Source organism: Podarcis gaigeae (assembly GCF_964106915.1).
Source record: "Podarcis gaigeae genome assembly, chromosome: 7".
In the NCBI taxonomy this organism is placed as follows: domain Eukaryota; kingdom Metazoa; phylum Chordata; class Lepidosauria; order Squamata; family Lacertidae; genus Podarcis; species Podarcis gaigeae.
Window position 1 is genome coordinate 85,585,568 of NC_139683.1, and position 25,901 is coordinate 85,611,468.

General features: G+C 48.8%; 1 protein-coding gene and 1 long non-coding RNA gene across 12 annotated transcripts in view; one reads left to right on the plus strand and one right to left on the minus strand.

Annotated features, from left to right (window-relative positions):
* The window catches only part of PCDH1 (protocadherin 1), a gene marked incomplete at its 5' end in the record, with an annotated part of 192,240 nt that extends 173,664 nt beyond the window's left edge, over positions 1–18,576 (minus strand). For 2 of the 10 annotated variants that reach the window (XR_014566651.1, XR_014566653.1), the window contains one exon: positions 18,099–18,160. Coding sequence is in view for 3 of the 10 variants with exons in the window: in XM_083748369.1 (XP_083604495.1) it covers positions 16,697–17,027 (331 nt within the window). Of the gene's footprint in view, positions 1–15,649; positions 15,813–16,696; positions 17,044–17,368; positions 17,539–18,098; positions 18,161–18,439 lie in introns of those variants that run through there. The other 8 variants (XR_014566652.1, XM_083748369.1, XM_083748373.1 and 5 more) reach the window with 6 other exon arrangements.
* Positions 17,632–21,914, plus strand: LOC310848916. Of its 2 annotated transcripts, XR_014566686.1 has the most exons (3): positions 17,632–17,760; positions 18,473–18,624; positions 19,873–21,914. It is a non-coding gene; the product is annotated as an uncharacterized lncRNA (long non-coding RNA). The 2 variants fall into 2 exon arrangements; XR_014566687.1 differs by lacking the exon at positions 19,873–21,914 and having other exon boundaries at positions 18,473–18,748.
* The last annotated feature ends 3,987 nt before the right edge of the window (positions 21,915–25,901 follow it).

Sequence of the window (25,901 nt, forward strand, 5' to 3'; positions counted from 1 at the left end):
TAGGTATTTTGTAGTATTGAGATTATAGAACGTTTAGTGTCTGAAATATGCGTTTAATGTGCATTTTTAAACAAATTTATGGCAATTAAATATTTGGAGAATAGGGTATCACACTTCAATTTGTAAAGATCTTTTTAACTTTAACTTTTAAAATGCTTTGTACAATGCAAAACTGTAACTGGAGAAACTAAGTTTAATAAATATCAAATAGATTTTCTGTATTAAACTTTTAAAAGAAGAAGAGGAGGAAGAGGAGGAGGAGGAGGAGGAAGGAGTGTAGCAACTAGCAAATGTGCACATGGCCCTCTCGTGGACTGAGGCATTTTTAAATAAAGATGGGATCCCCCCCCCCCCTCGCACACACTTTTGTTAAATATAGTATTTTCTCAGGTACATTGGCTATATTAAGAGGAGGCCGGTTTGTTTTGAACGATACCATTCTGTGCGAGGATTGCAGACTCTAGACATGCGCCAGCGCACAGCGGGTGGCAGACATCACTCCTTCAAGAACAGGAGAAGCCCACCAGGCCTCCTCCTTCCCCCAACTGTTTGCAAAGGAAAGGTGAATCATTGCTGCAAGCATCTTTCTCTGTAGGCGATCGGGAGGGGCGGGTGGGCTGAATAACAATCTACATGATCCCCAGCAGAAAATGAGGCTTCCAGCATCTTAACTTTGCAAACAGCTGGGCGGGGGGGGGGGAGAGGGAGGGGGAGAGGACTCTGGCAAGGTTTTTCCCTTTTCCAAGGAAGCTGTCATATTCCTGGCTCCCAGGGTGTGTGTTCTCTGATCCTTGGGTAATGAGAAAGTAGGCAGTGGAAGGCACAGCTTGGAAAAAGTTCAGCAGTAATTAAGTTCTTGCAACATCCCAGATGTGGTCAACCTGATAGGGTGTGGGAATTGAAGGCAAAAACTGTGGCACAGCCCTTGTGCCACTTTCCAGAGGTAGTTGTGTGGGATGACTAATTCATCTAAGTGCAATGCTCCTTAAAACAGCTCGTCATGGACAAAATACTTTTGATGCAATATTGACGGAAGTACGACCTACCCAGTTAAGACAGGAGATGTTAACTTCTTTTCAGATACTGGTAACTCGCAACTTATGCACATTTAACTTGTCCGCATTGAGCTTTACACATTTGGCAATTAAAGAAAAATTAAAAAGGAAGGCCACCTGCCGTTGCCCCCAATGTGTTTTGACTATATGCAATTTTGGCTTTATGTGCTGTCCCAGGAATGTAAACTATTGTACGTTGAAAGTCACCTGTATACCCTTCTTGCACAACAAGTTTCACTCAAAGATAAATCAGGAAGTTTTTAATGTCTGGCATTTTATTATATTTTTATATGTGCCGGAAACTGCCCAGAGTGACTGGGGTGTGAGTAATAAAATTATTGTTATCCTTATTGTTATTACCTACCTAAGCAAGCAGTTGGCTGTTCTACATTTAGGAAGTCAGCACTTCTGACACAGACAAATCCCTTGTAGTGGTTGCTCAGTAATGGAAGCCACAGGTACAGTAACTTCCAAAACTAGCTGCATATAAAGTGAGCACTTGTCACTCAACACTCGCCACTGGTCTGACCTGGTAGGCCAGCTCTTAGTGTTTATCATTATAATGCTAAGGGCTGATATACCATGGGAGACCAGGGTTCTGTCTTGTCCTGTATTCTCTGCAGTAGCCAGGGTTGTGGGTTAGGTGTGCATTTATGCGCACATTTCTAAAATATGCTGCTTTGCCAAAGACCTAGTTGCAATGAAGAATACTAAAAATAAAATTTGCATATTACAAAACTTTAATATAAGTGCTTTTAAAAAAAGAAAATAGGAAGTTGTAAGGTAACAAAAACAAGGATATATGTTCTTTTCCTTTCCATTATATTAATTCTCCAGAACCAGCACAGGGTATGACACATTATAAACAGACAACCAAGATGAAAATTATTTCTCACATATTATAGTTGGCCCTCCATTGGTTGATCAGTAGATTAATCAACTGAAATTGTAGCTGACAAGTGTGCAACTCTAATATTGCTAAATGTTCGCAAAATCCTGTTTTTGCTCAAAAGTAATTCTTATTGTGTTTGTTAATCAGGATTTAGTCCTTAAAGAGTGTTTAAACTGGTTATAAATTAAAAGCCTTTCCATCAATTAAGAATGTGCCTGCATTACACATTTGCAACTTTTTAATACAAATACGTACTCCACTCTCAAGTACAACATGCACCTGTCCCCACAAACAACTGCACCGCTACATAAAATGTTTCTAGAAATGAACAGGATTGTGATACATCCTTTGTTTTCCAGGGAGTGAAGCACAGCTGCCATTTATCCCAATCACCGACATCCTATTTAGACTTGTGTCCTCCACACCCACTTCCATGGCCTCAAAACAAAGTACATTCCTTTCTGAGAAAGGATCTTCAAACGCTATCTTGCTTACATTCAAACAAAGTCATTACCCAACTTCGGCTCAGCCTACCCAATAACATGCCAGAGTGCAACCCAAACTCACTTCCTCCAAACAGTGTGCAGTGCATTGAAGTCATAACATACCATCTGTCTACCATCCTGTTTACCAGTCTCACTGACCCAGACTTCCTCCCACTCATCATTCCTCCTCCTCCTCTAAATAACTCCACTAGCCATACATGATACGACACCAACTTCCCAGGCAATTATCGCAAAATAGAAAACAGGCAGTTATAATCCTTGTCATAGCAAACCTTGTGTCAAATTAAACAGAGCCTGCCCTAACATATGTGAGAATTTTTTCGGGGTCGGAATTACCCCCTCCCCCAGCATTTCCTTAAAAACCCAAACCACACAACAGCTGACTGGATAACAACACAAGGCTGGCCAATATTATGGATCGGGCAGGTACCACGAGGATGGGAGCAATGGAACACCCAATCTCAGTGACCATGGTCAGCATCAGGAGCTGCACTAGGACCAGACCAAGGAGGCAGGTTTAGTCACTATCTGAAGGCTATCCCAGAAGGATACAGGTGTCAACAAGGGTGTCCCACATGACTTTAAGGTGCTGCTCTGCAGCGCCAGGTCAATGACCAAGAAGACCAGTGCCATCCATGACTTGATCATGGCTGGGGGAACTGACCTGGCACATGTAACAGAGACTTGGTTGGATGAAGCAGATGGGCCTGTTCTTGCTGCTGCTTGTCCACCATGTTTCGGGAGAGGTGGATTCAGTGGTTTTTAGGAAGCCTTCAGTTTTCATCAGGTGTCCTATTAAGAAGACCCAGTTCTCTGAGTGCATGTTCTAGAACAGTGTTAGAAATTAGCCAAGTGCTGGGCACATTTTGCAACTGGCATGGGTCCAACAGTGACCATGTGGAGATCTCTGGATGCCCGGTTGGTGAATGGGAAGAGCAAAATGTCACTCAGATAAGGATCTGAAATAGTTTCCTTGGAGCTTGAATTTGTGTTATTCTGGATCATTTTATTTGAGGTTTTAATGTGCTGTAAACCACTTTGGGACGCAGGTGGCGCTGTGGGTAAAACCTCAGTGCCTAGGACTTGCCGATCGCATGGTCGGCGGTTCGAATCCCCGTGGCGGGGTGAGCTCCCGTCTTTCGGTCCTAGCTCCTGCCCACCTAGCAGTTTGAAAGCACCCCCGGGTGCAAGTAGATAAATAGGTACCGCTTTATAGCAGGAAGGTAAACGGCGTTTCCGTGTGCTGCGCTGGTGCTGGATCGCCAGCTGCAGCTTCGTCACGCTGGCCACGTGACCCGGAAGTGTCTCCAGCCTCTTAAGTGAGATGGGCGCACAACCCTAGAGTCGGACACGACTGGCCCGTACAGGCAGGGGTACCTTTACCTTTACCTTTTTAAACCACTTTGAGATTTGTTCTTTAAAATATAAAATGCTATAGAAATGAATCTAACAACAGCAACAAATTCCAGTTATGGTGGGGAAATGCCACCTAGAAATTCCACTGTGGCGACTAACTTAGGTTTAAGGTGCCATTTGGCAATTAGATTATATACCGTATTTTTCGCTCTATAACACGCATCTGACCATAACACGCACATCGTTTTTAGAGGAGGAAAACAAGGGAAAAAACATTCTGAATGAAACAGTGGATGTATCATTTTTGTGCTTCATGCTGTGGCCACAGACATGTGATCTGATGGTGAATTTGGGCTGCCCCAATGCAAAAATCCTGAGAATCCCTGTGCATCCATGGTTTGTAACCACGTTTTTGCACCATTGCAGCCCCAGGCAACAGTGGGTGCGTGATTTTTGGGGGGCAGGCTGTAGCCATGGACATGCTATGTGCTCTGATGGTGAATTTGGGCTGACCCAATGCAAAGACCCTGAGGATCCATGTGGATCCATGGTTTGTAACCACGTTTTTGCACCATTGCAGCCCCAGGCAACAGTGGGTATGTGATTTGGGGGGGGGGGGCAGGCTGTAGCCATGGACATGCTATGTGATCTGATGGTGAATTTGGGGTGACCCAATGCCAAAATCCTGAAAATTCCTGTGGATCCATGCTTTTTAACCACATTTTTGCACCATTGCAGCCCCAGGCAACAGTGGGTGCGTGATTTTGGGGGGGGGCAGGCTGTAGCCATGGACATGCTATGTGATCTGATGGTGAATTTGGGGTGACCCAATGCCAAAATCCTGAGAATCCCTGTGGATCCATGCTTTTTAACCACATTTTTGCACCATTGCAGCCCCAGGCAACAGTGGGTGCGTGATTTTGGGGGGGCAGGCTGTAGCCATGGACATGCTATGTGATCTGATGGTGAATTTGGGGTGACCCAATGCAAAGATCCTGAGAATCCCTGTGGATCCATGCTTTTTAACCACATTTTTGCACCATTGCAGCCCCAGGCAACAGTGGGTGCGTGATTTTTTTGGTGCAGGCTGTAGCCATGGACATGCTATGTGATCTGATGGTGAATTTGGGGTGACCCAATGCAAAGATCCTGAGGATCCATGCTTTGTAACCACATTTTAAGTGGGGAGCGAAGGAAAAACAAAGAAGGGGCATTAGAGGGGTGTGCAGAGAAGCAGCTGGCTAAGAATGCAGGAGAGGGATTTAACGGGAGGGAGGAAAGAAAGGCAAAAGTTTCCCCCCACCCAAGCCAGCCAGCCAGCCAGCCATCTCTCTCTCTCTCTCTCTCTCTCTCTCTCTCTCTCTCTCTCTCTCTCCCTCCCTCCCTCCCTCCCTCCCTCCCTCCCTCTCTCTCTCTCCCTCCCTCCCTCCCCCCTCTCTCTCTCTCCCTCCCTCCCTCCCTCCCCCCTCTCTCTCCCTTCCCCCCTCTCTCTCCCTCTCCAGCAGCAGCACCGGAGCTTGCCTGGAGGGGAGGGGCTTTCCCTGCTCTTTGTTCCGTTTCAGCAAACACAGCAACGAAACAGAGGGAGGTGGGCAGTAAGACCCTGAGGCAGAATGCAGGAAAGCAGCCGCTTCCTCTTTTCAGGTTTCGCTTCTCCGTGCAGCGTGCAGCGCCGCGTTTTGATTTTTGCATGATTTTTCGGCTCCAGGGACCACACATTCGCTCTATAACACGCACAGACATTTCCCCTTCCTTTTTAGAAGAAAAAATCTGCGTGTTATAGAAGGAAAAATACGGTATCTAATTATATATCTAGATTTTCTGCCCATCTAGCAGTTCGAAATCACGTCAAAGTGCAAGTAGATAAAGAGGTACCACTCTGACGGGAAGGTAAGCAGCATTTCCATGCGCTGCTCTGGTTCACCAGAAGTCATGCTGGCCACATGACCTGGAAAAACTGTCTGTGGACAAATGCTGGCTCCCTTGCCTATAGAGCGAGATAAACGCGCAACCCCAAAGTCGCTCATGACTGGCCCTAATGGTCAGGGGTACCTTTACCTGTATATATCTGGATTATATAACACTAGTTCTGGAATTTGGGCAATAGAGGCAGTACAGGATTCCTATTGGTGTACCAACCTCCCTGCTGCACCAAAGATCCCCTGCCTGAGTTACTTCAGGTCCTGCTGGTCCTGCTGGGTGTTCTCCTGTAGACATTTAATCTGGTTGTCCTGGGGCAATGGTTTTCAAGCAGTGTGCTCTGGCACCCTGGGGTGCCTTGAATGATGGTCAGGGGTGCTGCGACCTTGCACAGCTGTTTTTTGCAGCAGCCCTGGCTATAAGCTCGGCAGGTGAATAGTGCCTCTGGGGCAGGGGGGGGCAGCTCAGAGACCAGGTATGGCAGCAGCAGCAGCTACACAGAGGACTCCCGAGGAGACGAGGCTGAGGGGAGGTGTTGTAAAAAGGGTGAGAGGCCATCAGCTCTGCAGGCAAGGGGTGACATAACTGGGCTCCTTGGGCCCCACAGGGGTGCCACAGAAAGAATGTAGCTGGTCAAGGGAGCCATGGACTCAAAAAGGTTGAAAACCTCTGTCCTAGGGCATTTTAACCTCCATGCCAACTTCAGGATTTTAACCTCCATGCCAACTTGACCATACAAGGGGCTGCTTGAGACATTGTGGAAAGCATTGCCTCCATGGGTCTGTCCTTGCATAAATGTGACCCTACTCAATAGTCATGGACACACCTTAGATTTGACATTTTCCTCTATGGACGTGGGTGATCTAATACTAAGTTCCAGTAGAACAAAAGAAGTGCCATGGTCAGATCACTTCCTGGTGCAACAAGACTTTTCTGCGACCCTTCCTTTCCACAGGGAAGGGCGACAGATTTGAATGGCCTACCCCCGCCACTCAATGGATCCAAATGACTTCCAGAAAGTGGTAGGGAATGAATTTTCCCAGCTGATTCCCTGGTGGCCTGCTGGATTGCAGAGTTAAACAGGGCTATCAACTGTCTGGCTCCAAAGTGCCCTCTCAATTGCATGGACCCCGGATGGCCTCAAGGTTTTCCCCAGGGCTGAGTCATCACTGAGAAGGCTAGAACGCTGGTGGCGAAAAACTCATTTCATATCAGACCAAACACGGGTGAGAGCTCAACGGGTGAGAGCCAGCCTAGTGGCAATAGCGAAGAAAATTTCTTCGCCACCTCTATTGCACCCACAGAAAACAGTTCCAGGAGACTCTTTCAGGTGGTTCAAAGTTTAACAGAACCGCCTTCACTATTGGGGTCTAATAAGGACTCCAAGATCTCCTGTAAAGGTTTTACACAGATGGCGTTCAACAGATTGAGGTTAAATCCTGACAAGACAGAAGTACTGTTTCTGGGGGACACGGGGAGGGCAGGTGTGGAGGAGCCCCTGGTCCTCAAGAGGGTAACTGTGCCCCTAAAGTAGGGTTGCCATATTTTGAAGAGCAAAAAAGAGGACATATTTGCTGACCTCTACTTTTAACTATGGATCGCTATGATGACTCTACCCATGAAAAAGAGGGCATGTCCTGGAAAAAGAGGACATATGGCAACCCTACCCTGAAGGACCAGGTGAATAGCCTTGTCATTTTGGACTCATAGCTGTCCATGGAGGCACAGGTTAATTCTGAGTCCAGGGCGGCTGTCTACCAGCTCCATCTGGTATGCCAGCTGAGACCCTACCTGCCTGCACACTGTTTCACCAGAGGGGTACCTGCTCTGGTTATCTCCCACTTGGACTACTACAATGCGCTCTACGTGGGGCTACCTTTGAAGGTGACTTGGAAATTACAACAAATCCAGAATGCAGCAGCTAGTGACTGGGAGTGGCTGCCAGGACCATATAACTCTGGTCCTGAGAGACCTGCATTGGCTCCCAGCACATTTCCGAGCATAATTCAAAGTGTTGGTGCTGACCTTTAAAGCCCTAAACGGTCTTGGCCAAGTATACCTGAAGGAGTGTCTCCACCCCCATCGTTCTGCCCAGACACTGAGGTCCAGCGCTGAGGGCCTCCTGGTAGTTCCCTCACTGCAAGAAGTGAAGATACAGGGAACCAGGCAGAGGGCCTTCTCGGTGGTGGTGCCCGCCCTTTGGAATGTGCTCCCATCAGATGTAAAGGAGATTACCAACTATCTGACTTTGAGAAGATATCTGAATGCGAACCCTGTATAGGAAAGATTTTTTAATGTGTGATGTTTTACTTTGGTTTGATAATTTGCTGGAAGACTCCCAGAGTGGCTGGGGCAACCAGTCAGATGGGTGAGGTACAAATAATAGAATTATTATTATTACAGGACTAAATTGCAGGGCTGTCATACCCAACAAAAAGGGTCCAACACCAACTATTTTGCAGGGCTGGTGTAACTTGTACTCTCTAAACCACAAGCCCAGCTCCTGAATAAAAACGATAGTGTTTATTGGTGCTTCTTCCCCATCACATTTATTTTTAAAAATAAACTGGGGGTGGAGCATTAAGTAAGATCTGACTAAATCATTAATCCTGCTGTCATTTTTTTTCTTTGATTTTGGGTACAAACACTACTACCCAGTCACAGCTACTCCCAAATGCTGAATTGAACCAGCGAATGAACCAGGAAGTTTTTCTCTCTAGCCTTTTCTTCCTAAATATGAACCATTGCTATGGGTTATTGTTATTGTTGCTGCTGCTGCTGCTGTTTTTCGGGAATAGTTGTTTTTGCTCTGGGTTGAGGTCAGCTCCCATGGAGGGGTAGATGTGGTACAAGTGTCTTGGGGACCAGGTCTACCCAGCTTGGTAGATTTGCTGCCCAGGCTTCCCTGCTACTTACTCAACAGATCTAGTTTTGTACACTCATGCATGTACTTTGCACACACAAACCCTGGAAAAATGGCTGCAGTTGCCTTGGGCAATGGAATGGGAAACAGTGATGACTTATGGCGCACAAGTTACTGATCATTTGAACAGGATTTGTGCAGGAGAGTGCAGCAAGAGCAGTAGCAGAAACTTTATTGTTGGCTATCTATCGTTTTTGCTTTGTATTTATATACTTCAGCCTAGATTGGGGTTTTTTTGGTAATATTTAATTTATTCTTTTTGCTAAATTGTTGATTTTTGACATTTTATATATTTGCATATCTTATATAGTCTATATATTTGTATTTCCAATGTCCTCTATTTGAATGTTTTCAAAGTTTACTGTAAGCTGCTTTGTGCACAGCTCAATGTGGGAAAGTGGCATAAAAGTTAAATCAATCAACCAATTTCCTGGTGAATTGTGTCCATTTGGGGGAGAATAGGGCTTCTTTGGGTAGAAGGGCACGATATACATTTAATAAAGTAAATAACTAGCCATTTAGGTTTTCCACATCAGACACCAAAATGCCTTGGATCACTGCTAAAAGGCATCACTGCTAAAAATTAAACCCTTCTTATCAGACATAAGTGCTCTGGGTCTTTATCATGGGACTTTAGTTAGAATTTGTACTCGTTGCTGTCTTGGAACCACCCAAGATACCCAAACGGGAAGCAGCTAGTAAGTGGTTTGATCTGTGGATACAAACTTACAGATAATAATAATAATAATAATAATAATAATAATAATAATAGGCAAACTGAGAGCTACTTGTGATTTCTTTTTACATTTGAAAGGACCTCAGTGGGAGTTGTTGCCTAGCAACAGCCAGCAAAGACAGATTGTTCCCATCCAGGTCTGAGCGAGATCCAGCTGCTCAGCCCCACTTCCCTGCCTCACTGGATTTGACAGGAGCTTCTGGATGGCATGATACCAGGGAAGAACCAGGAAGGGGCAGAAAATGCTGCCTGGATAAGGCTGCCTGCTGGACATGAGAGGTGGGGAACACTTCTCAGCCCAGGGGCCTCCTTCCCTTGATCGGTCCCTCCTGCCCCCCAGATGAGAGCCAGCATGGTGTAGTGGTTAAGAGCGGGAGTCTCGTAATCTGGTGAACCGGGTTCGCTTCCCTGCTCCTCCACATGCAGCTGCTGGGTGACCTTGGGCCAGTCACACTTCTCTGAAGTCTCTCAGCCTCACTCACCTCACAAAGTGTTTGTTGTGGGGGAGGAAGGGAAAGGAGATTGTTAGCCACTTTGAGACTCCTTCGGGTAGTGATAAAGCGGGATATCAAATCCAAACTCTTCCTCTCTTCTTCTTCTTCTCCTCTAGTCCTTCATCCTAGTCCCTTTTGCCTGCTCCGTTTACTTTCTCCTAGTTAGTTGCCTCCCTATTCCTGCCCATTTCCTTTCACTAGACTCCTTTCCTTGCTAACCCTGCAACTTTCTCAGCCCAATCATTTTTCCTGTTCTGTATCAGGAAGTTGACCAAGCATCAGGCATACACACACGCATACAACAACAAGGAGCTAAAGGTGAGCTGAAGGCAATATGTGCCATTGCTTGCTCTGCACTAAAGCAGACCCCAATACTCCTCTCTTGGCTTTTAATTCCCTTCTCCTCAGCTACTTACTGTGCCCTGAAAAGATCCCAGAAATGCCATCCTATATCACACCAGCATCATCCACTCAACAAGGGATGGCAAAAGCAGAGGCCCTTCAAATGTTGGACTCCAACTCCCATCAGCCCCAGGCCAGCATAGCCAATGGTCATGGAAACGGAAGTTGTAGTTCAATAATATCTGAAGGGCCCATCACTGCACAAAACACTTACTGATGCTCTTATGTCCTTGTTTTATTCCTTCCACCTAACTACCTGGCCTCTGCAATGTGTTGAGCTCTCAAACTGTGAATATTTAATTTTTTTAATTGTTTGCAGTGCTTATGTGCTACCCGGTAGCAAGGTTACCTGGGTGGTTTACAACAATCCAGCATTAAAATGTAATGACAAACCAGCAATAAACAATAAAAAGTAGCACAAAATGTTTAGCAGCAGCAGCTAATAAAACAGTATAAGATGATTCACAGCATTGCTAAAATTATGCTGCAAATGGGGATTATAAATGCACAGGTCAAAAAATATTTATGATTCCTAATCAAAATACACGAGCGTTTGCTTTCCACCAGTTCACACGTCATGCTAACCAAAACCCTGACTTAGCATAAATGCATGTGCACTTCCAGAGAGACCACAGCTGTTTTGCTCTCTTGCTGCATCACTGAGAGCTAAGCAATGGTTTGGTTTAGCATATCATCCGTACCTAGGTTCATGATTTGTCTCCTACAAAAAAACCCACGAGCAGTAAGCCATAAAACAAACCGTGGCTATAGCTCATCATTTGTCTGGAGTAAGGGAAACTATGAGCCCAGGTTCCAATGACACACTAAGCCTAACCATGGCTTAGCTCACAGTGGCGCAGCAACAGGCAATGAGGAGCAGCATAGCAACAGCTATCTCCCCTGTAGGAAGGAACCCACATCGTTTGGCTTAGCATACCATGTGAACTGGGTCTGTACTGAGTTGCAACTGAACGGGGCTTTTGGACAATCTAGGAAAGGGGTCAGCAACCTTTTTCAGCCGTGGGCTGGTCCACCGTCCCTCAGACCATGTGGTGGGCTGGACTATATTTTGGAAAAAATAATAATGAACCAATTCCTATGCCCCACAAATAACCCAGAGATGCATTTTAAATAAAAGGACACATTCTACTCATGTAAAAACAAGCTGATTCCCAGACCATCCACGGGCCAGATTGTGAAGGCCCCTAGGGCTTGGGTTGCCTACCCCTGATCTAGGAGCAATAGGCAACCTTTGGAGGTCCGTCCACATGTCTTTTGTATTGGAGTATTCTAAGTGTTTTCTGCTTGGCTTTTATCTACTTGGATATAATCCTAATTTCATTTAGTTATAACTTCATTAGGGTCTTACATATGTAAAGATACTAAGCAAGATCATATGTGTAGAGATTAAGGCTGTGGTTTTATGGACAACTATTTGGAAAGAAGCCCCACTGAACAAAGTAGGGCTTACAGTCTGGTCCTATGCATGTTTCTGAAGAACTGTTCAGAATTTTCCAGAAATAAGGCACTATGCAATTTTTAAAAATGCTATTATGGCAACTAGTTGGTATACATACATTCAGGGAAGAATTGAATTCAACAAAGCATTTCTTTTTTTTTTTTAATAATCACAAAAATACACAAAGCCAATTAAAAATCAGAATAAAATACACAAAACCAATTAAAAAAGCAGAACAGAAACCAGAATAGAGCAAAGCAAATGCCCTTAGAAACAACAGTCAAAATAAATACAGCACAGAGATAGCCCTGCATATTGGGAGGGGTGGGGGTTGTAGCTGCAATGGAACTGGACCTCCTTCATATGCAAGCCAACCTTGCCCCCCTCCCCACCCAGGATAAACTTTGAAGCAGGCCCTACTATTATATCTTTATTGCTGCGGATGTTTGATTTCAATCCACCTTGTACGTGAAAGGTATGGACTCTGCCCCTCAGATAGGATGGGGTGGTTGTCTGTAAACTATAGAGATTATATCCTGATGGGCAGTAAAAAGGCAGTGGTGCGGGCGAGGAAATGAAAGAAAGCCAAAATGTGGGAGGGATTTGCGAGAGGATAAAATGGAAGGAATCTTCCAATGGAGGCATACTACAATACAGGGCAACGTTTTGCAGCATGTATCACCCAGAAATACTTTGTACTTAGTACCCAGTATAGGCCAATGCAATGGAGGGAACCCTGTTAAAACAAAGAGCTCCACTTCTAAACATTTAACAAAACCCAAGAAAGCAGATAGCCGAGCAATTCCTGAACTGCATTTTCAGTCATCTAATGATGCAGCCAACATGGTAGGCCTGCAATAGGGAGCAGAAAAAGGAACTCATACTACTGCCAATTCAATTCAGAGCCTAGCAACAACAGAAATGTGGAAATAGGATAGCTAAGCCTTCCTTAAAGTCCATCGCATTAGGACTTCATGGGATAAAAATGAAATAATTGCATTTCCTAACGTAATTACCTGTGCAATCTGACCAGATGCAGGCAAAGGGAGATAGCTGACTCTGGGCATTGAGAAGTTCCCGAAGGAACTTGCCAGTGGATTGTAACCACGCTTAATTACTAAAATAAAGTCACCATTTTGCATTTCCATCTCAAGCACCATATTTTGAGCCACACCTGGCTAATGAATGGTCAAGGGTGCAGTGGGAGTTGTCACAGCCTCTTGCCCACGGATTCTGCACTGCATTTGCCCTTGAGAAATTCATTGTTGATTACTTCATACATGTGCATACCCAGTAGAAACAAGCACATCCATACATTCCTCTCTATCCATGTCCCCGTACAACATGAGCACGCATGTGCATTATGAGCTTAAGCCCTTGCAGCATTTCTGCAGAATGATGCTCAACACATACCAGCTCAACACCAACCTTCAACACAGACTATTCATCGTCTCACAATAGTGCATTTCTTATTATTTTTGTGTGATCTTAGAGAAGCCACATTTCATCCAGGAGAAGGAAACAACAACAACAACAGAACAAGCCACAGCTCATGCTCTTGCCTAACAAATCCAGCTCCACCACTTCGTTAGGCTCCTTCTGCAACGCTTCTAAGCCAGTGTCAGGGTCAGAGCTTTAACCTTGTCGAGCTGCTTGCCTAGTCTAGTCGGTGCTGGATTTGTGCACAAGCAAAATAAACTGCAGCTTGGGGCCTCAGATTATGAGAGGCCTCTAAGTAAAAAACAAACTAACCAAACTAACCTAAATTTGGAGTTTTGCATAATTGGTTAATGAAGGAAATAGGAAAACAAACTCATGAAATATACTCAATGGCTACACAATAATTTGTCACGTTGTGTTTATATATCTATTCAGAAATAGCAATAATATTGTTTTAATATAAGCTAAGAAATCATATGGTATTTTCGTAAGCAAGCAGGCTTATTGCAAGATGTGCAAGATTGTTAGTTTTTAGTTCCATCCTAGCCTATGCATCGGCATGTATACAAATACAATAGTTCATTATTTCTATTTCCGTTGTCCTTCTTGTTAGAATAATACAGCCTGGGTAATGCTCAGGGGCCTCTTAAAGCTGCCATAGCTTAGGGCCTCAGCATGTATCAATCCAGCTCTGAGTCCACAGGGTGTTGGCCACCAACGCCAGGTATTCTGGAAGACCACTCCCATCCCTAAGCATGGCCATGTTGGCTGGGGCTGAGGATTATGGCTTTGGCCATGACCTAGTCTTTTGCCCTGTAGATCCCACTGATTTGTTGCAACCCAGACTTTTGGCCAAAGGCCTATGCTGGCTGAGATGCTTTCAAATCCCCAATGAAAGCAGCTGTTATCTACACCTGGCTTTGTTAGACCAATTTTCCCTTCCTCTTACAACTGGCTTAGCAAGACCATTCTCCAACTCATTTAGGTGTAAACACATTAGCATATACAAAACTATTCAGCAGGGCTTAGGCCTCCTGGCTCCTATTTGGAAGCAGGTTCTGCCTATAGGGATACAGTGGTGGTCTTTTGTAGCATTTGATTCTGGGAAACACATAGATAACAGATCTGCCTTAAGGCAACTCAGAAAGCAATAAAGATTTCTTTAGAAGTGGAGTCCTAGAACCCCTTGGGGTCACCAGCAGCTGGCAATGGCAGTTAACTCATGACTTCCCTATCAAAATATCAAACCCCCCTACCTTACTAGAAGAGGCTATAGGATGAAAGCCATACACTGAAAACACTGTGCACAGGAAACATCCCAGAATAAAAGCTCTCCGGCCAACAGAAAACACACACACACACAGGAACACCAGGAAGCACAAATGAGAATTAGGGCTTGGGGTCGAAATCAGATTGTGCTGTGCAAAACCCTTAAAACAGCAGCTACCTAATTCACGTAGTGATGACAGATAAAAGGCACAAACTTATTCTCTGGGTTCAAATATTGTGTTGGAAAGAATGCTTGGATGTTGCTGCATTTTTTTTTAATAAAAAATAATAATCATTGGTTGGGTAACACATAAGAAACATTCAGTACTAGCGCTGGGAAAATGAGAGATCCCCAGATGCTGGACTAGAAACTTACAGTAACCACAAACGGGAAGAGGAAAATAGAGCATGATTCATAGTTAGCATCTGCATACGAGGCTGCATATAACTAGCTGTAAAGGGGACTCCGCCTCACCCCACCCTTCCAGCCCCTCAAAGAGGTCGGCTTAAGAGCGAATGGCAACAAGTAATCCGGCAACAATACAGTAAATGGCTTTTTGCACAATCAAATCCATACAGCCTTTCTCGCAGGGCACACCTAACACATCCCTCACTCCTTGGAACATCCTCATAGGATACACACGCATCCCATGCCCCTCCTCCATAGGAAGGTACATGCACCGCCACCACATCCTTCCAGCCTGCCTCACCCCCCCCCCCCGGGATACCCAGGGGCGCCTCTTTTCTGTGCACCTTCCACGTCTCCCCTTCTTCCACCCATCATACTTCATCTGCGCGCACACACCCCGATTCACCGACGACATGCTACGGACGCGAGTTCTCACCGAAAGCGTACGCCAGCGCTGAAACCCGGGTCTCCATGCATGCCCACTTCCTTTACATGCCCAACACCTGAAGTTCACCTCAGACCTGTCCGCTCTTGCATGCACACGCACCCCGTTCGCCTTCCTCCTCTTTCGTGCGTATTCCCCAGCCTTCCCTTGGGCTGCCTTCTGCTCCTTCCCCAGGCACTCCTCGGGGTCTCTCTCCGAAGGAGGCGCATCTATACCCGAACCCGCTGCGCGGCAGCACCCTTTCCCGTGCAGACGCTCCTCGAGACCCCAACCCCGGAGCAGCAAAGCCCCGGAGAGAGCGCGCGGGGAGGGGGGACCTGGCAAGGGCGAGAATGCAACGCACTTTTCACCCGGGGAAGAGGAGGCGCGCTTGCCGCCTCGGCCATCCGCGCGCAGGAGCGAAGCACGAGCGCCAGCCAGGGCAGCTGCCAGCCTCGCCCGCCCGCCCGCCCGCGCCCCCCCCTCGCCGCACCAGCAAAACACGCGCAGTCCGAAAAGGCGCTTGCAGGGATGCCACGTCCCCGGAGCCCGCACACAGGCAGGGCATTCCGGGGCAGGGGCAGGCGTCGGGGCGGGCGGGCGGGGGGGGGCACACGAGCGAAGCGGAGTTCTCGCCACCCCCAGCACCCAACAAGTGGCAGGAGGCGAGGGTGCTTGGGTCCTGGCAGGAGCCCGACTACTTGCCCCCCTTTCTGATCCGGGAGGGGGCGCACACAGCGCATCGGGGTGCAGCCATCGGGGGGAAGCCAGGCGTCGCCCACAAACGCCTCCCTGTCGTCCCCCCCCCGCTGCTTCTCGCCTGTAACGGGAGGGGGTATCAATGTGCGCGGAGCCCTCACTGCCTCCCCCCCGGAGCTGCTTCCGATTTCGGGGGCGCTCCTGTCTCCGCAGATTGGAAAAGATTCATCGAGACCCCGATCCGTGAAAAAAACAGGGTGCCGAAAAGGAGGGGCGCGCGGGGGGGGGGAGAGAATGAATCGAATTGGCTCCGGGAGGGAGAGCAGCAACGGAGGCGCCGCAGCTCGCGGGGGGGGGGGGCGCGAAGCAGCTGGATGCGGCGAGAGGAAGAAGGACCCGGCGCAGGACCGCAGGCGAGTCGCCTGCCGGCTGGAGCAAAAACTTGACCCCCGCAAGCTGCCTACCAAGTATCCCCATCCTCGCCCCTCCACCCACCCCTCGTCCGTCCGTCTTCGGGGAGCTGCGCGGCTGCTCGCCCGCCTCTGCTCCCGCCACCCGCAGCCTCGAGCGGGCGCCTGCCTTGCTCGCTTCCCTCCAGCCCGGCGCCCGCATTCCGACACAGCCGCGAGCCGAGCGCGGTCCTCCGCCGCAGGGTCCGCCCTGGCCGCTTCCCGGCTGCCCGCCCGCCCGCTCGCCCGCCGCGCTTCCTTACTTCGCGGCGCCCGGGGCTTCCTCCTGGCTCGCCGCTCCTCGCCGGGCATCTTCGCCTCCCGCCGCCTGCCCGCTGCTCTCCGCAGCAAATCCGCCAGCAGCCGGGCTCTCCGAGCCCCCCGCGCCGTCGCGCTCCGCTCCAAATCCGCGCCGCTCCGTTCAGTCCCTTCCACCCGAAGGAAGCCCTCCCTCCTGCCCGCCTGCCCCGCTCGCCCAGCCAAGCAGCCGCTGCTGCCGGGGCGCGCGCCGAGCCGGGCTGTGTCCGAGCCGGAGCTGCTCTCTCGGTGTGTGTGAGGAGGAAGTGCAGGGGAAGCGCAGCCCAGGGATTGCATCGCCCCCCCCCGCTCCTCGCGCGCGCGCGCGCCGCCGCCTCCCTCTCCGCGCTTGCTCCCTCCCGGCTGGCCTCCTCCTCCTCCTCGCCGTCGTCCTCGCTGCCCGGGGAGAGGGAGGCGGAGCTCCGGCGCCTTGGCAGAGCCGGTGCCCAAGCCAAGCTCCGCGCGGAGGTGGCCGCAGCGCCAGCGACCCAGCCAGCCTCGCGTGCCTTAGCCGAGCGCAGCCGCGCGCTCGCTCGCTCGCCTCCCAGGAAGGGAACAAGCCCTCCCCGAGCGCCTTCGGGAGCATCATCGCGACCCGCGCGCCGCCTCGGGCCCCCTGTTCGCGGCCGCTGACTTGCCTGCTTGGGGGGAAGCGATGAGCAGCCCCGCGCTGCCCGGGGAATTCGCGGCGAGATGTCCGCCCGCCCCGTGGATTTGCAGCCCGTTGCTGCAGCTGCCCGAGCCGCGAGGTCGCGCGCTGGCGCCCGGCAGCAGGAGGCGTCCCACTCGCGGCGGCGGCGGCGGCCACGGCCACTAGGGGCGCGCGAGGCCTGCTCCCCACGAGGCGCGGACGAGGCCTGCGCGCCTGCCCGCCCTGCTGGCCGGAGCCGCTTGGAGCGCCGCGCCGCCTGCCCGCCGTTCGCTCTCCCCGCGTGACTCCGGCTGACCTTGCCCCCGCCAGCCCCGCCGCCCGCCCGCCCGCGCGCCCTCCCCTCCCCCTCCTCCCCCGCTGTCCTCGCGGCCGGTTCCGGTGAGTCACCCGCGCGTCGCCGGCTGCACCTGCCGGGGAGGAGGGAGCGAGCTGGGACTGCGCACCTGCCCAGCCGCCCGCCCTTCCCCCTCGCCGCCACTGCAGCAACCCCGAGGCGGCTGGCCAGTGCCATGCCGATGCCCCTCGGGGATCGCGCGGCGGAGCTGCCCTCGGGATCCGTCTCCGGAGATCCGCTTCCGAGCAGGCGGCGACCCTCCCGCAGGCCCTTTGGGGCGGGCGGGCGAGGGGCTTCCAGGGAGAACTCCGGGCTGGCGAGGCCAAGATGGTTGCCAGCTGCCCCGGCATCCATGGTGGCCGAGAAAACAGCGGGCACTCACACGCGGGGAAGCGGCTGCCGAGCGCCGGCTCCTGCTCTGCCCCCTTAAGCGGCGCGGGCCCTGCTCTGCCAGTGGTCCGGATTTCCAAGCTGGATTCTGGTCCTTTGCCAAGGACTGAGCGCTCGTTAACATTCAGCCTGGCGCTCCCGGTGCCAAGCTGCCAGGCTCCAGAGATCCCTGGCTCTTGGGCCCCTGCAGGCCGGCCGCGTCAGACAACTCAGCAGGCGCCTTGCGGAGCCCTCCCGGGGTGGGGGGCTGCCGGGCTGCCCTGCTGGCGAGCTCCCAAGTCCGCACGGTGTACTTTCTAGCATCGTTAGGAGTAGATTATAGGCAGAGCCAACCTGTTAAAAACACGTGTTGCTTCTTTCCTGCAGCTCCAGATTTTTTACATGCTGCTCAGCTCTATGAACCTGTTGCGCAGCGCAGCCCCCGCGTTCCTTCTTCCCATACATGCTCCATTCGCCTTCCATAACCTACTGCACCATCTAGAGGCTGCTTTGTCTTCCAGTGGAACGACGGGCTTTATGTGAGTTTTGAGTCCTTGGGCTGTGTGTGTGTGTTAAAAAGAGAAAGAGAGAGTATCTCTGCATCTTCCTGGGAGAGAGGGGTCTTGTGAGGAATGTGAATTTCTTATCAAAAGACTCTTCCCCCCCCCAAAAAAAGAGAGTCTCTTAAGGATTCCTGCTGCTCGTCTTTGCTCCTACTCATCTCTCCAGTCTAATCCTCCACTCCTTGCTTGCTCCAGGCTTTTCTGCTACTGCCCACTGCTCTGGAGCTATGTTTATTCCCCCCCCCCCACTTTTGTTTCATTTCATCTCAAATTAAATCATATCCAAGGCTTGAAGTTTGCTTTCCCCTAGTACATCACTCAATGCTGATGTTCGGAAAAGCAACTCACTGCAGTGGAACTGGCCACTTCTAGCTTTTTAGTTTGATCTTCACCCAGTAGTGAACTCTGACCCCAATTAGGATGGCGTTTGCATGTTCCCATTGTAGCTACAAATCTGGCTAAGGTAATGTGCCTGTTGCCCAGCCCAGTCTCAACGGACTTTGCTCTGTTTACTTTGTAGGTAGGCCTGCAAGGCTTTGTTTGCATAAGATACCCAGGTAACTGGTGTGAGGCCGCACCTGTGTTAGAGACTGGGGAAGGGTTATTCTAGTTGGGTTGTTAAGACTAGGAAGCATGCAGCTGGTATTAAAAAGTTACCTTTTCCCTTTTATTTTCGGTCTGCTTTCAAAAGCTTGCTGGAGCATCAAGGATGTTAATGGGTTGAGATCACATTCAGCTACATGGTCTTCTCAGAAGTACAGTACACTTCCTGTTCCTGTTCCTTCAGGTGTTTCCAGTTCTTAATAGAGAACTGAATGTTACCCTAAGACAGATTTATGAGGAGAGAAATTGAAGTAGCAACGTCCCTCCTCTTGACACAAGAGTCAAAAGGAGGGAGGTTGTCACTTGAATGTCCCTCCTTCGAAATCTCTCCCATTAATTAACTCCCATTATTTTCCTGGTGGGTGGTGTTCAGAGGGCTGCATTTGTTTATTTCTCACCGCAGTCCTTGAGTGGCATGCTCCTCTGCATTTGCCACCTGAGGCAGCTCCTTGCCTTTGCCTTGTGGGTACAGCTGCTTATGACTGAAAAGGCCCTGCCCGTGTCCTTCAGCCTGGTTCCTACTGTGTTCAAGGGGAGGAAGCGAATCTTCGCGAAGGTGTGGGTGATCCTCAGAAGAAGAGCGGCTCTCAGCAGTGCCTTCTCTCCCTCAACCACCCGCAGGTTTTGATGCTGCCCCTTCCGGAGGACACTGGGGAGCCCAACATGGCGCAGAAGAGTCAATCAGCCCTACCATGCTGTGGCACATTGCACAGAGACAGCTGCAGTGTGGTGCCACGGGGCCTTGTCAGGAAAACAAAGTCTGTGATGGGAGAGTAGCCAGATAAATCTCCAGGAAAGGGGAAATATAGGAGAGCAAATGAACCTTACATGAGAATAAATACTCTCCCCCAACACAAATGCTGCAAACCTGGCTGCTGGTTGCTGTGAGCTGTTTCAAAGGCTCCTCTGTTCTCTCATCAGCTCTGGGCTCCACAGGAGGGGGGGAGGGAGAGGATTCGGGCAGCTAATGCTAATAACACAGATGTTCTGACAATTCTCTCCTTCCTACAATTAAAAACAAAAGGCACTGAAAAACAAACATGAGGAAATGAGCAACATGAAAGACTCTAGGCTTTTTTCCTCTTCCCCCCATACAGTATTGCTCCTGCAAACAAATACAAGGCAAAACAAAGATGGGTGTCTCTGTGTGGCAGCCTGGGCACCACGCTAGATCTGAGCGCAACGTTGATTTTTCAAGCCAGGTTCTAACAATATCTAGGGCACACTTGGGAAGATGTCCTGCTGATATGAGGACCGCCTGGGCTGCTTTTAAGAATTTACAGTACCAAATGGGTGGGCAGAAAGGAACCACTGATTGGGGAGGGGGCACCAGCTCACACTAAGGGGGGGGGGTAGACATGACATAGACAATGTTATGGTGGTGGTTCAAAGACACAGTGCTAATTCCTGGGTGTTGATTGTGATGACAATCTCAGAGTTGTCATGCTGATTGGCAAGTATAGGCAGGAAGTGTGCCAGTTTGGGGTCCTCAGATAGAATGCTGATATTCTTGTATGATATTCACATGGATTTGGGGTGTGGCATCATCCTGAGTCCAGGTTATAGTCAGAAGGGTGGCAGACACTGTGAGACCTTGGGCTGGGGTTGTCAGGAGAGAAGGTTTGGCATTGATTTGGGGTGGTGGGTTTTTTGTTTGTTTGTTTCTGTTTTTTGCAGCATCACTCACATCAATATGGAGTGGCACCAGGAAGGTGTTGTTGTGTGGGTGTGATTCCTGTCGCACCGGGCTTTTCACGGAGGCCATGATGTATGCTCTTCCCTGGAAAGCTTTCTCTCTCTCTCTCTTTCCTCTTGCCTGTAGGATACATGCTGCCAAATTATCAAGAGGTTGTTTTTATTACTGTTTTAACTCTTTCTTTAACCTTGTTTTTCTCTCTCTGCTGCACTTTCACTCACTCATTAATTTTGGTATTTTTCTCACGGTATATAACCCCTGTCACGGCTGCCATGGCAACAGGAGGGAATGCGTTCAGCGCTAAAATATCCTCTCAAAAATAACAAAAATAAGAAAACACAGGCAGCTTGTGTCAGCCACTGCAAATGCCAGGTTGATGCAGACCTTGCGGTGATGGGAGGAAGAGGAAGAGGCTGTGAGCTAGAGGAGAATTCCCGTTATTAGCCCAAGGCCCCTCGAGTCGTGGTCTTGTCTGAAGATTACCAGATGCAGATGGCTGCACCCACTGAATGAGAACCCTCTGAGTTGATGTTGCCCTTTCCCGCTCCCTTTGATGTCAGTTATCCTTCCTGACTGTTGATTCCCCTGTTCCTTGAGAAGCAAGTCCCAGAAGGAAATCTGGTAGAGAGGGAAATATTGGCTGCTAATGGTTACATCACTGGTTTGCTCATGTCTTTCAGATTCCCCCCTATGAGCCTAGTATTACAAATACCAAAAGAAGATGCCAGTCCTTTTTAAATATTCCCTGTACAGTACAGGGTGCTTCTACGGCACCCTGAGATCTGCTGCATCCTGCTGCTTCCACCCATTCAGCCTGCCAGCTCCCTCTCCTTCGGGTCCTAATTCGTTACCTTGGCCTTTGGAGTCCACACAGAATGCAGAGCATGGACCAAGAGGAGGACGGAAGGGACCACTGCCCCAGGGGAAGGGAATGGCCCAAATTGCTCAGCTCATTTTTCCTTTACCACGTAATACTTCATAAGGTAAAGGTAAAGGTACCCCTGCCCGTACGGGCCAGTCTTGACAGACTCTGGGGTTGTGCGCCCATCTCACTCAAGAGGCCAGGGGCCAGCGCTGTCCGGAGACACTTCCGGGTCACGTGGCCAGCGTGACATCGCTGCTCTGGCGAGCCAGAGCCACACACGGAAACGCCGTTTACCTTCCCGCTGGTAAGCGGTCCCTATTTATCTACTTGCACCCGGAGGTGCTTTCGAACTGCTAGGTTGGCAGGCGCTGGGACCGAGCAGCGGGAGCGCACCCCGCCGCAGGGATTCGAACCGCCGACCTTTCGATCGGCAAGTCCTAGGCGCTGAGGCTTTAACCCACAGCGCCACCTGCAAATCTAATAAAACAAGGGATGTTTTTATTGGAGACATTTACATGGGGGGGGGAAAAGAACACAAACATCTGAGCCGTGATGGCTATTCTTCCTCCATGGTTGGAGACAATGGATGGGGCCCCAGCTGGTACCAGATAATACCTTCTGCATACCTTCATTTCTATGGCGCTGTGCAGAGAACAGGACCTTTCATGTATGCAGTTCTTGGTAGACCACAAGGGAGGCCTCAGCAGTCCTAGCAGCAGGGTGCTGAGTGCTCCCAGCTGTTCCTCAGTGCGGTGGACAACCAACTTGTTCTAGTCAGGATCCTGCACCTTTGCAAGTTCCATGAGAGGCAGTTCTATAACAGGCAGAGATACGCAGAACAGAGATGGAGTCACAGGCAATGTGACCCCTGCTGTTGGCTATGCAGCTGTCAAAGGCGGAAGAGCCCTACTGGAGCAACCACTTGCAGAAACCCCCTCCCCATCCCTGGCGCTGTTCAATAAAAGTTTGCATCTTTGTCACAATGAGTGAGCAAATAAGGAGTCCATGCCCCCCCTCTTCGTGGTAATTCATTGTTGCTACAGATGAGTGTCATGGGACACTGACAGAAAGGGGAACCAGTGACTCAATTGCTACTGCAGGTGTCGCTGTTAGTAGCTCCTCTACTGTGGGTATGGGTGCTTCATTCTGTGTTTCTTGGAGAGGTATGGAATACATTCTACCAACACTGCAACAGTGCAAATGGTCTGCTTGAATAGCAGAACCATAAGGCTGCCCAGTATATCTTGAGAACTATGATACATTTAGATTTCCAATGCCATCTCTAACCCTGAGGCCCTGCTTTGGGCAAGAACACAGGTAAGATTCCTCCATTAACTTACCCCATGTTTTATAGACAGTTGCATTTTGCATGGTTAGAGCACGTTCCTGGTGAGAGTAATCCATGGGACACTGCTATGGGGATGATAACAATCCTGATCCACCTTACAAGAAACTTGTAAGGATTCTTGAGTGATCCTTGAAATACAGGGAGTACTTAATTGTTAATATACTACCAAGAACCAGAGTGACAGGGTAGTGTCTTCCATCCCCACAGCAGCCTCCACCATGGCAAGCAATAGGGATTACACTTATAAGTGGAAAGGCTTTTTTAAAAATTATTATTAACCTGCTTCAGCCTTAGGTAGCCCTAAATCAAGAACCCCTCAGTGGTGTTTACTTATGTGCAGAGATGCTCAAATAGGCAATCTTTCTGGGGTGGCCACGGTATTGGAAAGGCTTGCATTGGCATGGTATTTAGAGGTATTCTTGTTTGAAAAAAGCAAGTTACCAATGCAGTAGAGTCCGCTTCTTAAATTTCTAGGTATCTGGTCTGCTGTGTTCTAATGTAGTCTTATACCAATGGATGAATCCATTTTACCATACTTCTCAGTAACAAAACACGTAGCTGCTTCCCAGCCAGCAAGGTCACATAGATTAATAAGGTGGCATTGTGGAATGATTTGGGGCCCTGGAAGGATAGGGGTTTATTTATTAATATAAGCCATGCTCTTTAGGGTTGTTAACCATGAAAAAATATCCAGCTTTCCTGCCAGTTTAGTTTCCTTTAACCTGTGAAGTACTCGTTTATTTTGAATTTGTAAATAAAGCAGGATATTAAAATAATGCTAATTGCAATGCTCATTAAGAAGAGCAAATTATGCAAAGTGTAATGTAATGTAATTGGGTTAATCAATTTATCTTCAGCCCATAACTATTGTTATACGAGGAGGGGTTGCTTTGGTTGACGTCAGTGGATGCCAATCAAGCCTGTGATGTTATCTCTGCAGGACTACAGTTTGTGGTAGAAGAACTGGTCAAACCAGTTTCTTTATTAAGTTTATGTCCCTGGGATGGGCCTGTATGCACTCCATTTACATGCCTTAAGAGCTGGGAGAGGACAGGTGCGTCACCACTGCAACAACTGGTTGGTGGTGCTATTTCAGGAGGGGGTAGGCCTCCCCCTTCACTCTGCTAGAGGCTACATCATCTAGGAGAACAAAAGGCCAACAGCTAGTCTTCCATTTAGTTTGAGTTGAAGCTGCAGAGATACACAGGCTTGTTTTGCTCTCTGTGCTGAATCCAAAATTATGGTTTTGGGGACATACCTATAAATTGAACGGGGAAGCCAGAGCTGTTGGAGAGTTCATGCTGTAAGCTTTTCCATCCTATCCTCATGTTGTATATATGTGTGAATCAAATCACAAATCCTAACCACATTACAGTCTCCAGTGATCTTCATTCCAAGGAAACAGAACCCTGAGAGAGAGCTGGAACGGAAGGAGACTCGTACCACTCAGAGATTGGGGTGCAAGCAACAGCATGCTCAGGATTTCTCAAAGTTAAAAATTAATCCATTCACATGTTTGCGTGTGAAGGGGACAATAGTCATAAAAGAGTATGGTGGACCCTTTGGAAGTGGGTTCTAGTATATAAAAAGAGACTAGCCAATAGAAGCAAGATGGACAGGAACAGAATGCTAGGCATGAGGAGGGAGAATTCTCCCAACCGTTCTAAGGCATGAGCTGAATAATGGCCTTGGTTCTAACTTAAAATATGTGAATATGTGACAATTCTCTGGCAAGCAAAAGCATTCTTGGCACCCTCTTCCCCTGCTGTCAAACTCCTTGTGTCACACACATGAGTCACACATGATCCCAGACGAGTGAGCAAATGTCAGCCCTTGTAATAAGTTTTGTGCTTAGATGATGCTCAAAGCCAATGTGTTTCAAACATAGATTCTGTGGGTAGCCTTTGGCAAGTCTCAGCCTCAATTGCCCACTTGAAGAATGGAATTATTTATTGTTATTTCTATTGTTATACATTTATGAGCCGCTTATTCTGTTTGCAACTCTCAAAGTGACTTGCAGCCAATTAAAATAGACCTTAAAACCATGCAGTTAGTTAAAGTGATTTTACATAACTTGGCTGCTGGGATAGCTCAGTCAGCAGAGCATGAGACTCTTAAGGTTGTGAGTTTGAGCCCCACGTCGGGCAAAAGATTTTCCTGCTTTGCAGGGGGGTTGGACTACATGTCCCTTGTGGTCCCTTCCAGTTGTTTGAATGCAATAGACGTAAGGGAGAAGAAAGGCATTAAACTGCCAGAATGGCTAACTAGCTAAAACCCAGGAAATGTTTACTTGGGGGTCAAGGTACAAGAAGGGCAGCTTCACATATAATGCTGATCTCAATCTGACCCTCAGAATTCATCAGAGGTAGTGAATTGGGGGGGGGGGGAAATCAATTTTGGTGATTTTAAAGATATTTAAGGAGTCCTTCCTCCCTCCCTCCCTCCCTCACACACACACACACACACCATTGTAAAGCAGTGGGTGGCCATGCAGCTGTCCAAAGTGGTGGCTGTGGGCTGGTGTCCACCATTTAGTTTTTGCCCTAATGCCCAAGATGTAGTTTCAGCCCCAAGCACCTGGGCTGGGGAAGCCACTACACAGGCAGACAAAGACAGCTGCTATTGGTGGTAGAAAGTTTGTTTATTTATTTATTTATTTATTTATTTATTTATTTATTTATTCCTGCTGCTGCAGCATCATCATCATCAGGAAGGAGTCACTTAGTGAAAGAGACCCCTTG